This window comes from Mobula birostris, chromosome 31 (genome assembly GCF_030028105.1).
Source record: "Mobula birostris isolate sMobBir1 chromosome 31, sMobBir1.hap1, whole genome shotgun sequence".
In the NCBI taxonomy this organism is placed as follows: Eukaryota; Metazoa; Chordata; class Chondrichthyes; order Myliobatiformes; family Myliobatidae; genus Mobula; species Mobula birostris.
This window is the reverse complement of record NC_092400.1, coordinates 35,689,089-35,704,295: the sequence shown is the minus strand read 5'-3', so window position 1 is coordinate 35,704,295 and position 15,207 is coordinate 35,689,089. Positions and strand designations below refer to the sequence as shown.

At 42.1% G+C, this 15,207-nt stretch overlaps 1 protein-coding gene across 1 annotated transcript in view; it reads right to left on the bottom strand.

The window, feature by feature from the left end:
• The window catches only part of acacb (acetyl-CoA carboxylase beta), a 169,683-nt gene that overhangs the window by 78,520 nt on the left and 75,956 nt on the right, over positions 1-15,207 (bottom strand). The window contains exons 20-25 of the mRNA XM_072247887.1: positions 13,300-13,446; positions 11,834-12,022; positions 6,651-6,751; positions 5,159-5,247; positions 3,905-4,029; positions 141-254 (exon numbers count right to left, since the gene is read on the bottom strand). Of these exons, the coding sequence (XP_072103988.1) occupies positions 141-254; positions 3,905-4,029; positions 5,159-5,247; positions 6,651-6,751; positions 11,834-12,022; positions 13,300-13,446 (765 nt within the window). The remainder of the gene's footprint in view (positions 1-140; positions 255-3,904; positions 4,030-5,158; positions 5,248-6,650; positions 6,752-11,833; positions 12,023-13,299; positions 13,447-15,207) is intronic.

Here is a 15,207-nt window from a genome sequence, read left to right as displayed (position 1 = left end):
GACTAAATGGTTTCTCTCAAGCTCTGTTTCTTCGGTTTTTTTGGTTGTTTGGAGTTTGAAGAGGGCTGGACTACCTGGATTTTTACCTTTTGTAAAGTAATGTAAAACATTTAATCCTTCTCAGTGCTGCAGATTCTCACCTGCCTGGATCGCAGAGCTACCTTAGAGTTCTCCATTCGGCTGAGTTGTGTTAATTCATTTAAAATCACCATCAGCTCATCTGTCAGTGTGGGATCTCGGGCACAAAGCTGATCCTAAATCAACATGAGAAATAAAATACATCATAGGCATTGGATAATTCACAGGAGGCAGTCACACATCATGCCATGCAGTTTTATTGCTCCTTTTAACACCAAAGTATTTGCAGAATCCAGAACCTCAGCAGAAAGAGCACTTGTTGCTGACCTCAGAGAAAGCTGCCCACAAAGTAGTCAGGTATCAGTTCCAGAGGATTTCAGATATACAATAACAATGACAGTAAACTGGAGATCCAATTAGATGGGAAAGCTTTCTCACATCCAGCAAAGCAGAGGACAAAGCAAAAGTTTAACTAATATTTTAAAGATCTTGTACAACATATTAAGTGATTTAACTATTGAGGTGGAAGTTGAAATATCAAACATTTAAAAAACTTACTGAATTCTGAAACTATTAACCAAGGAAACAATGATCCAAATATGAACTCAATTTCTTAAAGAGCTAGACTGATTGTCAAACATGGCTCATTAATTATGACTTGCTAGCCCATCAAAATCTCAATTACATCTCACAAAATAAAACAGAATTAGCTTGCTGTGATCTATATGGATTTTAGTAAGGCATTTGATAAGGTTCCACACGCTAGGCTTATTCAGAAAGTCAGAAGGCATGGGATCCAGAGAAGTTTAGCCAGGTGGATTCAGAATTGGCTTGCCTACAGAAGGCAGAGGGTGGTGGTGGAGGGAGTACATTCAGATTGGAGGATTGTGACTAGTGGTGTCCCACAATGATCTGTTCTGGGACCTCTACTTTTCGTGATTTTTATTAACGACCTGGATGTGGGGGTAAAAGGGCGGGTTGGCAAGTTTGCAGACGACACAAAGGTTGGTGGTGTTGTGGATAGTGTAGAAGATTGTCAAAGGTTGCAGAGAGACGTTGATAGGATGCAGAAGTGGGCTGAGAAGTGGCAGATGGAGTTCAACCCGGAGAAGTGTGAGGTGGTACACTTTGGAAGGACAAACTCCAAGGCAGAGTACAAAGTAAATGGTAAGATACTTGGTAGTGTGGAGGAGCAGAGGAATCTGGGGGTACATGTCCACAGATCCTTAAAAGTTGCCTCACAGGTGGATAGGGTTGTTAAGAAAGCTTATGGGGTGTTAGCTTTCATAAGTCGAGGGATAGAGTTTAAGAGTCGCGATGTAATGATGCAGCTCTATAAAACTCTGGTTAGGCCACACTTGGAGTACTGTGTCCAGTTCTGGTCGCCTCACTATAGGAAGGATATGGAAGCATTGGAAAGGGTACACAGGAAATTTACCAGAATGCTGCCTGGTTTAGAGAGTATGCATTATGATCAGATATTAAGGGAGCTAGGGCTTTACTCTTTGGAGAGAAGGAGGATGAGAGGAGACATGATAGAGGTGTACAAGATAATAAGGGGAATAGATAGAGTGGATAGCCAGCGCCTCTTCCCCAGGGCACCACTGCTCAATAAAAGAGGACATGGCTTTAAGGTGAGGGGTGGGAAGTTCAAGGGGGATATTAGAGGAAGGTTTTTTACTCAGAGAGTGGTTGGTGTGTGGAATGCACTGCCTGAGTCAGTGGTGGAGGCAGATACACTAGTGAAGTTTAAGAGACTACTAGACAGGTATATGGAGGAATTTAAGGTGGGGAGTTATATGGGAGGCAGGGTTTGAGGGTCAGCACAACATTGTGGGCTGAAGGGCCTGTACTGTGCTGTACTGTTCTATGTTCTATGTCCATAGACTGGTAGTGGAGGGGTGATTCGCAGATTGGAAGTCTGTGATCAGTGGTGTGATGCATGAATTGGTGCTGGGACCTCTACTGCTTGTCTTAAAGATTTTGATGATAATTTAGACAGAATGGTTACTAAGTTTGCAGATGACACCAAAATTGGTGGTGTAGTGGACAGTGAAAACAATTGTCTAAGGTTATAACAGGATATTAATCAACTGGGAAAGTGTGCAAAGCAGTGGCAGATGGTATTAACTCAGACAAGTGCAAAGTGATGCATTTAGTGAGTGAAACCAGGACAGGACATATACAATGAGCGGCAGGTTCTGGGAAGTGTTGTTGAACTTGTGGCTGAAATAGACTGCTCTTTGAAAGTGGTAATGTACTGTAGGTAGACAGGGTGGTGAAGAAGGAAGATGGCATGCTTGCCTTCATTGACCATGGCATCAAATACAAGATTTGGGACATCATGATACAATTGTACAAGGAGTTCATTAAGCTTCATGAAGAGTACTATGTGCAGTTCTAGTTGCTACACTACAGAAAAGATGAGATTAAGCTACAGAGTTTGCAGGAAGGATGACAAGGATGTTAGCTGGATTCAAGGGTATTAGTTATAACAAGAGACTGAGTAGGTTGGGTCTACTTTCCTCAGAGCACAGGGGGCTGAGAAAAAACATGATCGAGATATATTCAATTTGATAGGAAAGGTACTCAATGTGTTTTCCCTGCAGCAGGGGTCGTTTAAAACCAAAGGGCAGAAGTTTAGGGTGAAAGGAAGGAGATCTGAAGGGTAAATTTTACATATGAAAAGTTATTGATATCTGGAGGGATTTTCCAGATATGGTAGTAGAGACAGGAACAATATCAATTCTTAAGCGGCATCTGGAGAGGCACTTGAATGAGCAAGACACAGAAGGATAGGAAGGATTTATCAAAAAAACTAAGAAAATGGTTCAAGAAAGTTCTCAATGTCTCCTTGGAGAATATTACATCCTCAATATTTTTGGGGGGAATTCCTGGCCCATGACTGATCATAATGGAAGAGGAATACCTGGATTGGAACTGACTTTGAATATGAATGGAATTTGATGTATTTCAGTGGATTGGATATCAGCAAACTCCAGGGGTGTAAAATGGCATCACCCTTATCGCGTGGATACTTCTTTTCCTATAAAGTATTACTTAATTTTTCGTACTATTTTTAACAAAACTTTTTAAAAGATTTGAACTTTTTAACAAACTCATGTATTTTTCACACTCAATGGCAGAAAGCGGTATAACAACTAAACTAACGGTTTCTCACCTTTCTCATTTTTCATTGGCTAAGCACTAGCACATTACCCACCTGATGTAATTGTTTTAATTATGTTGCTTACTTACTAATGCATTCCTATCTCAGGAATTTCTCTTATCTTATCTATGAAAGGGACAGATATTTCAGAGGCACCATCTTGGTTTCTCCTTTATTCCTTTTGCCTTACACCCCTTAGTACCATTTCTCAGCTCCTTATTTAGTTTGTTTAGTATCTGTATGTTTGTTTGTACTCAGAATTAAATTAAAATCTTAGAATTAAGAATACTTGTCATTCCTGACTCTCGGAAGAGCCATATAGGCCAAATGCAGGCAAATGGGACAAGGTTAATGGGCAGCATGATTGGCAATGACAAGCTGGCCCAAAGGGAAAATTTCCATCCTGTATTATTCTAAAACTATTAAAAGGAAAAACGTAGAATATTCAGAGAAGGTTTATTCATCTGCTTATTGTCCAGAACTAGAAAAATTACTCAAATCATTTTTGAGATTTTGAAGAAAGGTGAAAAGATTTTAGTGAACGTTAAATTACAATTTCAGACTAGAGGCATCTGTTTTCCTTGATCCAGGAATGTGCATGCAGAACCAAGGCTGTGGATAAATTGGTAATCAAGTTGCTCTTGCTACAGTACTCACAATTAGTGTGATGACCAGTTCATTTTTCTTGGCCACCTGCGCATGAGAGAAGATGCAGTCGAGCACAGGCGTCATGTTGGGTTTGAACTGTTCCCTCAGATTGATCACACATTTGTCATAATGAGCTGGAACATGAACATTTGGAAACTCTACGTCACTGGCTGGCAACCGATTTGAGAGCAACACTTAGGGGAGAGAATGGGGGCCATTTTAAGTATAAAAACATTTTTATAACCCATGATGATGTTTTGTGTTTAAATTATGTTTCCCTGTCCCAAAATGGTTCCAGAATATTCAGGAAAAAGCCTGTTGAGCATCTGCCCAGTATAGAATGTCCAAGAGTACGACCAAAATCTTCACTTCATCCTATCGAATGTTGAAAGGCCTCGATTTAGTGGATGTGAAGAGGGTGTTTCCTATGGTGGGGGAGTCTAAGACCAAAGGACACAGCCTCAATAAAGAGGGATGTCTGTTTAAGATGGAGTTGGAAAGGAATTTCTTTAGCTAGAGAGTGGTAAATCTGTGGAATTTATTGCCACAGGCGGCTGTGGGGCTCAAGTCATTGTGTATATTTAAGGTAGAGGTTGATAGATTCTTGTTTAATCAGGGTGTGAAGGAATATGGGGAGAAGGCAGGGGCTTGGGACTGAGAGGAAAATTGAATCAGCCATGATGAAGTGGTGGAGAAGACTTGATGGGCCGAATGGCCTAATTCTGCTCCCATATCTGATACTCCTATTCTAGAATGCTTGAAATACATGAAGATGTGACTTCAAACACACAAAAGTACTGTCAAGGCTGAACAAATCAGTACGGTGATAGCACAAACAAGTGCAGATATTAATATTAACTAAATTCCCAGAATGCAACTCACATGGTCTGGCCACATAATAGTGGCAAAGCTGCTGAGATGCATATTTTTGCTCATCTTACACCAAAGAGTTGGTCATCATTGGGAAGGGGAAATGAAAAGAAAGGAAAAATCTCAGCAAAAATTAGTACATTAGAATGTTGATAATACATTATATCAGTAAATGTTAGCAGTGTTCACCAAGGTGAATCCAGTAAGTATTTACTGGTAGAGGTGAGCTTTGTCATTGGGGGTGGGGGTGGGTGGAAGGCAACTGCATCAGAATAGCACCACACCAGATTTTTCAGCTAAAATGAAGCACATATAAATTTAGTCTGGTTTCAGTAGGTCATACACTACATGTTCATCTACTCAGATCCAAGTCAAAAGGAGCTTTTTTTTTACCTTGCTGGAACTGTGTTTCAACACTCAAATATCTCCTCAACAGGTCCAGAACAATTGACTTCATGTGTCCACGAATCCCACTTCGAAACCTACAACAGAAAGCAAAACAAACCAATTTATATTTCTTGTTGTTCTGGTAATGTTGTATCAGTCAGTACCAGATCATGCTGCAAAAAATATGTTAAATTATAGACTAGGAACTAAAATGGAAAGCAAATCTGAAAAACAACATCTGAATTTGCAGTCTTCAACCAACAGGGAGAACGTTTAATAAAGAATAGGGGTGGCAGTGGGGTCATATCTACACATACAGTGATCCAGTTTTCCCCGATTTACAACAGAGCGTATGAGGTGTTACTTCATACCTCAAGGATATAATTTCATCCATCAAAAAATAAAATGAAGAGATCGATTTGAAGAGAAGTAATATTGGCAGAAAACTTAATAAAGTGAGGTCTCAGTTGGTTGGGGTAGTATCCTAGATGAGATGAGTGTCCTGTGTGAAATGCAAGCCAGGACAGTATGATACGGAGAGCAAGCTGTGGCTATGCGACAGACTCCTTCTCTCCACACAGCTGATGAATACAAAGCAATGGCAGAGATCGATACAGCTTGGCACCAGCAGCATCACAGGAGTTGCCAGTCAGCGTTGAGCTCAACGTAGGACTGCCTTAGGGACGCCAGCTCCAGGTCCTTCCTTAGGGTTTACTCCCGAAGCCTTCCCCATGAGTGGGTATTACCACAAGGCAGCGGAGGTTTGAGATCAGAGTTTCCCTTCTCTTAGATGAGCTGTCAGCCACGGCTGATGAGCCCCATCTGCCCAAAGTGACTGGTTTTAAGGCACCATAAATCTGCCTTTGCCCCATCTCTTATCGGTAGAAATGGTTCTGCCAGGCTTAGTCACTAAGCCACATGGTGAAGGCCAGGAGCTGGGCTTAGTTGTCAGAGGCTATTTGAGGCACACACCATTGGGAGCATTTAGTAGGCAGTGGGAGCTTACTCCCTATACCACCCCCCCCCCCACCCCCGGCTATGACAACCTTAATAAACCAATCTGACCTCTGGCGATATTATGCACAATAGCATGAGCAGAAATTTGGTAACAACAGATGAGATTACCAGCTACCAGATTACAGATTTACCTTTCGAACTACAAAAGTCAAATTCAAGAAGTCTTAGGCCAACAGTAGTGAATTTATGGAACTCGTTGTGGAGGCCAAGTATTCATGTATATTTAAAGCAGAGGTTGATAGATTCTTGATTGGTTAGGGCATGAAGGGATCTGGGGGGGAGGCAGGAGTTTGAGGCCCTGAGGAAAAATCAGACATGATGAAATAGTGGTGCAGACTTGATAGGCCAAATGGCCTAATTCTGCTCCTATACCTTATGGTCTTTTGGTCTAAGATATAAAATGGGTTATTAGAGTTCAAAACCTTTACAGGAGACCGATCTTCTGTAATCACTTAAAAAAGACATAGGATTAATTACTCACCGTTGTACCAACTGGACAACACTCTGCGTGTTCATAAAGAAAACCTCCCTGTCTGCTTTCCGCTGAAGAGTGGCAGCATGGCTGTCTAGGATGTCTGCAATCTTAATTTAAAAAAATATATCGTCAGAGCAGGAAGAATGATTGGTATCACATGCTGGTTAGGTTGGCCATTCAGAAATTGAGTTCATTTCTCACCAAAGGCAAGTTGTACCATGGAAAACAAAAAAATCTAATAATTTGTGAATTTGTAAGAGAAAAGAAACATGCTGAGCAAACAAAATTGCTCACCAACGTCTATCAGGGAAAAGAGCCGGTCATCCCGCTCCATAAACTTGGAGAGTTTACAAAGGAGACCACGCTACAGCGGGCAGCAGAGTGAGCGGTAGCAGAGTGTAGGGCTTTGGCTTCAACGGGCTTCAGCGGTAAACAGGAAGAGGCGGGAGCGAAGCACCAACTCTTTTTTTCTTCCCCCCCCCCCCGCCCCTTTCGCAAATCGGCCGGACAGACAGGAACAGCAGGGCTCTCACAGCTAACGGTATGAGCTAACAGTTTAAAAAGTTCGTCTGTTTGGCGTTGTTCAGGGTGTCAGATGTGGGAATCCTGGGAGATCTCCAGCCTCCCTGATGGCCACATCTGCGCCAGGTGCACCGAGATGCAGCTCCTCAGACCGTGTTAGGGATCTGGAGCTGCAGCTTGATGACCTACTGCTTATCAGGGAAAGTGAGGAGGTGATAGACAGGAGCTACATGGAGGTAGTCATCCCTAGGCTACAGGAGTCAGAAAACTGGGTCACTGTCAAGAGAGGGAAGGGAAATGCCGGGATAGTGGAGAGCACACCTGTGGCTGTCCCCCTCAGCAACAAATATCTTGTTCTGGATGCTGTTGAGGGGGATGACCTGACAGGGGACGCCCACGGTGACTGGGTCTCTGGCACTGAGTCTGGCGCTGTTGTGCAGGACAGCAGGAGGGAGAAGAGAAATGCGGTAGTCGTAGGGGATTCCACAGTCAGGGGAACAGACAGGAGATTCTGTGAGCCTGACAGAGATACCCGCATGGTGTGTTGCCTCCCAGGTGCCAGGGTACGGGATGTCTCGGATCGGGTCCTGAATATCCTAAAGGGGGAGGGTGTGCAGCCAGTTGTCTTGGTACATGTTGGTACCAATGATATAGATAGGACAAAGGAGGAGGTCCTGAAGAGAGATTGCCAGGAGTTAGGAAGGAAGCTGAGGAGCAGGACCTCCAGGGTAGTAATCTCAGGATTGCTACCTGTGCCACGTGCTAGTGAGGGCCAGAATAGTAGGATCAGGCAGATGAATGCGTGGCTGAGAGACTGGTGCAGGGGGCAGGGCTTCAGATTCTTGGATAATTGGGATCTCTTCTGGGGGAAGTATGACCTGTTCAAAAAGGACAGGTTACACCTGAACCCAAAGGGGACCAATATCCTGGTGGGAAAGTTTAATAGAGCTGTTAGGGAGCGTTTAAATTATGCTTGTAATTTGGCAGGGGGATGGGAAACCGAATGACAGAGCGGAGGAAGGGAAAACAGAAATAAATCTAAGATAGTGAGCAGTAAAGATGTCAGGAAAGACAGGCAGGTGATGGGCTAAATTTGTAGCCATTGGGATGAGTTGCAGTGCAATAAAGTTGCAGTGAAATCAAAGCGAAAAATACCAAATACTGGTCTTAAGGTTTTCTACTTAAATGCACGCAGCATAAGGAATAAGATGGATGATCTTGTTGTACAGCTACAGATTGGCAGGTATGATATTGTGGCCATCACTGAGACCTGGCTAAAGGATGCATGTCTCTGGGAGCTGAACATCCAAGGATACACAGTGTATCGGAAGGATAGGAAGGTAGGCAGAGTGTGGCTTTATTGGTAAGAAATGGTACTAAATCATTAGAAAGAGGTGATATAGGATCGGAAGGTGCAGAATCTTTATGGGTTGAGCTAAGGAATAGCAGGGGTAAAAGGACCCTGATGGCAGTTATTTATAGGCCTCCAAATAGCTGCAGGGATGTGGACTACAAATTACAACTGGAAATAGAAAAGGCTTGTCAGAAGGGCAGTGTTATGATAATTGTGGAGGATTTTAACATGCGAGTAGATTGGGAAAATCAGGTTGGCACTGGATCTCAAGAGAGAGAATTTATAGAATGTCTGTGAGATGGCTTTTTAGAACAGCTTGTTGTTGAGCCCACTAGGGGATCGGCTGTACTGGATTGGGTATTGTGTAATGAACCGGAGGTGATTAGAGAGATTGAGGTGAAGGAACCCTTAGGAGGCAGTGATCATAATGTGATTGAGTTCACTGTGAAATTTGAAAAAGAGAAGCCGAAATCTGATGTGTCAGTATTTCAGTGGAGTAAAGGAAATTACAGTGGCATGAGAGAGGAACTGGCCAAAATTGACTGGAAAGGAACACTGGCGGGAAGGACGGCAGAGCAGCAGTGGCTGGAGTTTATGCGAGAAGTGAGGAAGGTGCAAGACAGGTATATTCCAAAAAAGAAGAAATTTTCAAATGGGAAAAGGATGCAACCGTGGTTGACAAGAGAAGTCAAAGCCAAAGTTAAAGCAAAGGAGAGGGCATACAAGGAAGCAAAATTTAGTGGGAAGACAGAGGATTGGGAAGATCTAAAAACCTTACAAAAGGAAACTAAGAAGGTCATTAAGAGGGAAAAGATTAACTATGAAAGGAAGCTAGCAAATAATATCAAAGAGGATACTAAAAGCTTTTTCAAGTATATAAAGAGTAAAAGACAGGTGAGAGTAGATATAGGACCGATAGAAAATGATGCTGGAGAAATTGTAATGGGAGATAAGGAGATGGCAGAGGAACTGAACGAGTATTTTGCATCAGTCTTCACTGAGGAAGACATCAGCAGTATACCGGACACTCAAGGGTGGCAGAGAAGAGAAGTGTGTGCAGTCACAATTACGACAGAGAAAGTACTCAGGAAGCTGAATAGTCTAAAGGTAGATAAATCTCCCGGACCAGATGGAATGCACCCTCGTGTTCTGAAGGAAGTAGCTGTGGAGATTGCAGAGGCATTAGCGATGATCTTTCAAAGGTCGATAGATTCTGGCATGGTTCCGGAGGACTGGAAGATTGCAAATGTCACTCCACTATTTAAGAAGGGGGCAAGGAAGCAAAAAGGAAATTATAGACCTGTTAGCTTGACATCGGTGGGTGGGAGGTTATTGGAGTTGATTGTCAAGGATGAGGTTACAGAGTACCTGGAGACATATGACAAGATAGGCAGAACTCAGCATGGATTCCTTAAAGGAAAATCCTGCCTGACAAACCTATTACAATTTTTTGAGGAAATTACCAGTAGGCTAGACAAGGGAGATGTAGTGGATGTTGTATATTTGGATTTTCAGAAGGCCTTTGACAAGATGCCACACATGAGGCTACTTAACAAGATAAGAGCCCATGGAATTACGGGAAAGTTACATAGGTGGATAGAGCGTTGGCTGATTGGCAGGAAACAGAGAGTGGGAATAAAAGGATCCTATTCTGGTTGTCTGCCGATTACCAGTGGTGTTCCACAGGGGTCCGTGTTGGGGCCGCTTCTTTTTACATTGTACATCAATGATTTGGATTATGGAATAGATGGCTTTGTGGCTAAGTTTGCTGATGATACGAAGATAGGTGGAGGGGCCGGAAGTACTGAGGAAACGGAGAGTCTGCAGAGAGACTTGGATAGATTGGAAGAATGGGCAAAGAAGTGGCAAATGAAATACAATGTTGGAAAGTGTATGGTTATGCATTTTGGCAGAAGAAATAAACGGGCAGACTATTATTTAAATGGGGAAAGAATTCAAAGTTCTGAGATGCAACGGGACTTGGGAGTCCTCGTACAGGATACCCTTAAGGTTAACCTCCAGGATGAGTCGGTAGTGAAGAAGGCGAATGCAATGTTGGCATTTATTTCTAGAGGAATAGAGTATAGGAGCAGGGCTGTGATGTTGAGGCTCTATAAGGCACTGGTGAGACCTCACTTGGAGTACTGTGGGCAGTTTTGGTCTCCTTATTTAAGAAAGGATGTGCTGACTTTGGAGAGGGTACAGAGAAGATTCACTAGAATGATTCCGGGAATGAGAGGATTAACATATGAAGAACGTTTGTCCGCTCTTGGACTGTATTCCTTGGAGATTAGAAGAATGAGGGGACACCTCATAGAAACATTTCGAATGTTGAAAGGCATGGACAGAGTGGATGTGGCAAAGTTGTTTCCCATGATGGGGGAGTCTAGCACGAGAGGGCATGACTTAAGGATTAAAGGGCGTCCATTCAGAACAAAAATGCAAAGAAATTTTTTTAGTCAGAGGATGGTGAATCTATGGAACTTGTTGCCACGGGCAGCAGTGGAGGACAAGTCATTGGGTGTATTTAAGGCAGAGATTGATAGATATCTGAGTAGCCAGGGCATCAAAGGTTATGGTGAGAAGGCGGGGGAATGGGACTAAATGGGAGAATGGATCAGCTCATGATAAAATGGCAGAGTAGACTCGATGGGCCAAATGGCCGACTTCTGCTCCTTTGTCTTATGGTCTAATATGCAAATAAATTTCAATATCTCCTGTATTTCCCCAATCTCAATGATCGTGAGAAATACCAAGCAAACCTTATCTGTAAGATCCAGGAACCTTAAAATAATTGAGACCAAATCAATCACAATCTGTTGACCTTAAAGATTTCACCAAACATCTGGCTCCTGAGCTAGCTGTAGATAACTTCAATCACTACCACTCTGAACTAATTCTATGACCTACAAACTCACTTTCAAAGACCCTTTCCAATTAATGTTCTCACTATTAATTAGCTTGCCTTCTTTTCCACATTGGTTGTCTGTCTATGTAAAGTTTTTCATAAAAATTGCATTTTCCTGTGAATGCCTGCAAGAGATTTAATCTCGAGGTTGATATGTGGTAACACAGAATATGGACTTCCATAATAAATTTACTTTGAACTTTGTGCAGAAGGAAGATGAATTTTATGAAGCAACTGGGTCAACTTAATTTTATTTCATAGATTTATTTATTTATTTAATGAATCTGAACATTAAAAATTACACTGTGATAGCACTTCCTTTAGTATCTGCTTTTCTGACAATCTGGTACATTTCAGAGTTTCCTGGAAACAGCACAACTGATTCAGGTCCAAGACCTGGCTTACCTGTTGACTTGGGAACTGACAGAGCACAGAAGTGATGTTACTGGCATACTGAGCTATCACTTTTCGGATGGCCTTCTCCACGTTCACAGGGATTCTGCCCGAGATACTGGTCATAATATCTTGCAACTCAAGAAGGGGCAGTGAAGGGTCTCTGAGAGTCATCATCAGCTTTGTGACCCATTTTTTAACCTGTAGTGGGGGTGGAAGAAAGAAATTGAATGAGACAAGTTAGCACAAGTATTCCTTAAAGCAGATTTAAAATAACAGAATTAGGCAACCAGTCATTTCAATAATACTAGAACTCTTTTGGTATAAGGTAGTTTGCAAATGATCAACAGCAATAAGTAATTTTCACGATGAAAATACAGGGATGAATGAGAAACATTTGCAGGGGTATTGAAGGAATGGTTACAATAAGGACCTCAGTGCTTCCAGAAGCTGTGAAATAAGTGTCAAAGGGATATTACAGGAGTTCAAGGAGAATTACACTGCCAATAGAATATTTTTTTCTGTGAATTGAATTGAATTTATTTCTTACATCCTTCATATACATGAGGAGTAAAAATCTTTACATTATGTCTTTGTCTGAATGTGCCATTTATAGTAATTTATAATAAATAATATGTACATCAGGACAGTCAATATAACATAGAAGTACAATTGTATCAGCATGAGTTAATCAGTCTGATGGCCTGTTGGATGAAGCTGTCCTGGGGCCTGTTGGTCCTGGCTTTTATGCTGCGGTACCGTTTCCCAGATGGTAGCAGCTGGAACAGTTCTGTGTAATTAAACATAAGCAGCATAAAAGTCCTGAAGTTTTTATCTGGGATGATCTGAGAGGGCGGTGATGGAGAGGAAGGGTGTGCAGTGAGCTTAGATGCACTTAGCTTATACTGTTTCAGTCAGCAGAAAGTGAAGGATAAGCGAGTTTACTGTCTGTTGCAAATGTCCATATCGTAAATGATTTTGATCAAAATAGCTGCTGCATATTAAAATTATCATAGACCAAATTTACTGAGGGTATACAGAGGAAAATATAAAGCCAAACGGATTAAGTGTTTACATGACATAATTCAACATTATGTAAAAATTACAGCAACTAGGACTGAACATTCCTGGACTGTTTTGATGACTTTGTGGTTTGATGTTTTCTATTCTATTCTTTTCAATCATTTTTTTTTGCCGTTTGTGTGATTTTTTTCTGCCTTGGGGGTTCGATGTTTCTCTTTGAATGAGTTCCATAGTTTTCTTTGTTTCATGGCTGTGGGAAGCTGAAGCTCAGGTTGTGCACTGCATATATACTTTGATAAAAAATGTATGTTGAATCTTTGAACCCTACATTGTTTGTTTATATCTATCTTCAAGTACAAGAACTAAGCAGCCGAATCCTTCCATTTAGCTAACTTGAGTTACGTTCACACAGGGGAAAATGGAAGAGGGGGTATTGTTGTAACCCTATTGCTCACCTTACTGCTGAAGTAGGGCTCAGGCAAGCAGTAGCCGTTCATGATGTTGATCAGGTTCTCCAGCATACTGTGAAAGACCTGGTGTAGTTTCTCACCGACAATAGTGAGCAACTGCTGTGGCTCAAAGATGTCCATGTATAATTGAGCCTAGAGAATTAGATTAGATTAGATTATGAGGACACGCAGTCCTGTTTTATTGTCACTTAGTAATGCATGCATTAAGAAATGGTACAATGTTTCTCCAGAATGATATCACAGAAACACAAGACAAACAGACTGAAAAACTGACAAAAAACACGTAATTATAACATATAGATACAACAGTGCAAGGCAATACCGTAATTTGATAAGAACAGATCATGGGCACAGTAAAAATTCTCAAAGTCTCTCAAAAGTCCCATCATCTCATGCAGACGGTGAACCTCCAGCGCCGCAAACTTGCCGATGCAGCATCCTGGAAGCATCCGACCACAGTCCGACTCCGAGTCCGTCCGAAAGCTCCGAGCCTCCGACCAGCTCTCCGACACCGAGCACCGAGCACCATCTCTGCCGAGCGCTTCGACCCCGGCCCCGGCAACAGGCAATAGGCAAAGCCAAGGATTTGGGGCCTTCCCCTCCGGAGGTTCTCGGTCGCACAGTAGCAGCGGCACCAAAGTGGGCATTTCAGAAGTTTCTCTAGGTGTTCCTCTGTGCTTCTCACGGCTGTCTCTATCAAATCTGGATTGTGCACAGCCCCCTAGTTAACACATACGATATCATTCGGAACAGCCGCGCGCGCTGCGTCGCACCGCCATCTAGCACTGAAAACTTCAGTTGCTCTTCAGTTGTTCTGAATGAGATCCAGAACAGCAATAAATCCTGTTATTAAATCTTTAAGTTAATGCTAATAGCTAAGAGGTATGTGTTATTCTCTTTGTTAACAGTGTCTTGTTTCCTGGGTACAACAGTTGGCAAAATAGCCAAAAGTTACGTAAGGAAACTTGTATTTATAAACAGCACCGATTATTGATATCTGGAACGCATTGCCTATAAGCAGATCCAATGATAGATAAATTGGTAAAATACCCAAAGGAAAGGAAATACACTCAGTGGCCACTTTATTAGGTACACCTGTACACCTTGTTAATGCAGATATCTAATCAGCTAAACATGTGGCAGCAACTCAATGCATAAAAGCATGCAGACGTGGTCAAAAGGTTCATTTGTTGTTCAGACCAAACATTACAGTGGGGAAGAAATGTGATCTAAGTGAATTTGACTGCGGAAAGATTGTTGGTACCAGCCAAGGTGGCTTGGGTATCTCAGAAACTGCTGATCTCCTGGGATTTTCACTCATAACAGTCTTTAGAGTTTACAGAGGATGGTGTGAAAAACAAAAAAAAAACATCCAGTGAGTGGCAGTTCTGTGGGTGAGAGATAGAGAGGTCAGAGGAGAACAGCCAGACTGTATCAAGGTGACAGGAAGGAGACAGTAACAGAAATAACCACACGTTACAACAGTGGTCTGCAGAAAAGCACCTCTGAATGCACAACACGTCGAACAGCCCCAGAAACATACACTTAGTTGTCACTTAATTAGGTACAGGTACAGTATCTAATAAAATGGTCACTGAGTGTATGTGGCTATGTGGGAAGACTGAAGATTACTTAGATAGGGCCACAATATCCATAATAACATTCTTCTGTGCTTTAAATATTTATGATGCCTTAGGTTTATTTTTAAAAGCTGGCAAAGTGATGGTAAGTAGACTGACACCTTCTGTACTCAATCATCTCGTGATCTTATATATAGGGGTCTTGGTCACATAGCAGCATGGGGTCCTCCTCATTAGTTATGCCAGCAGAGCAGTGGGTAGGGAGTGCAGCAGAAGAGAAAGGAATGAGAAAAGGAAGCAAGAAACAGGAATG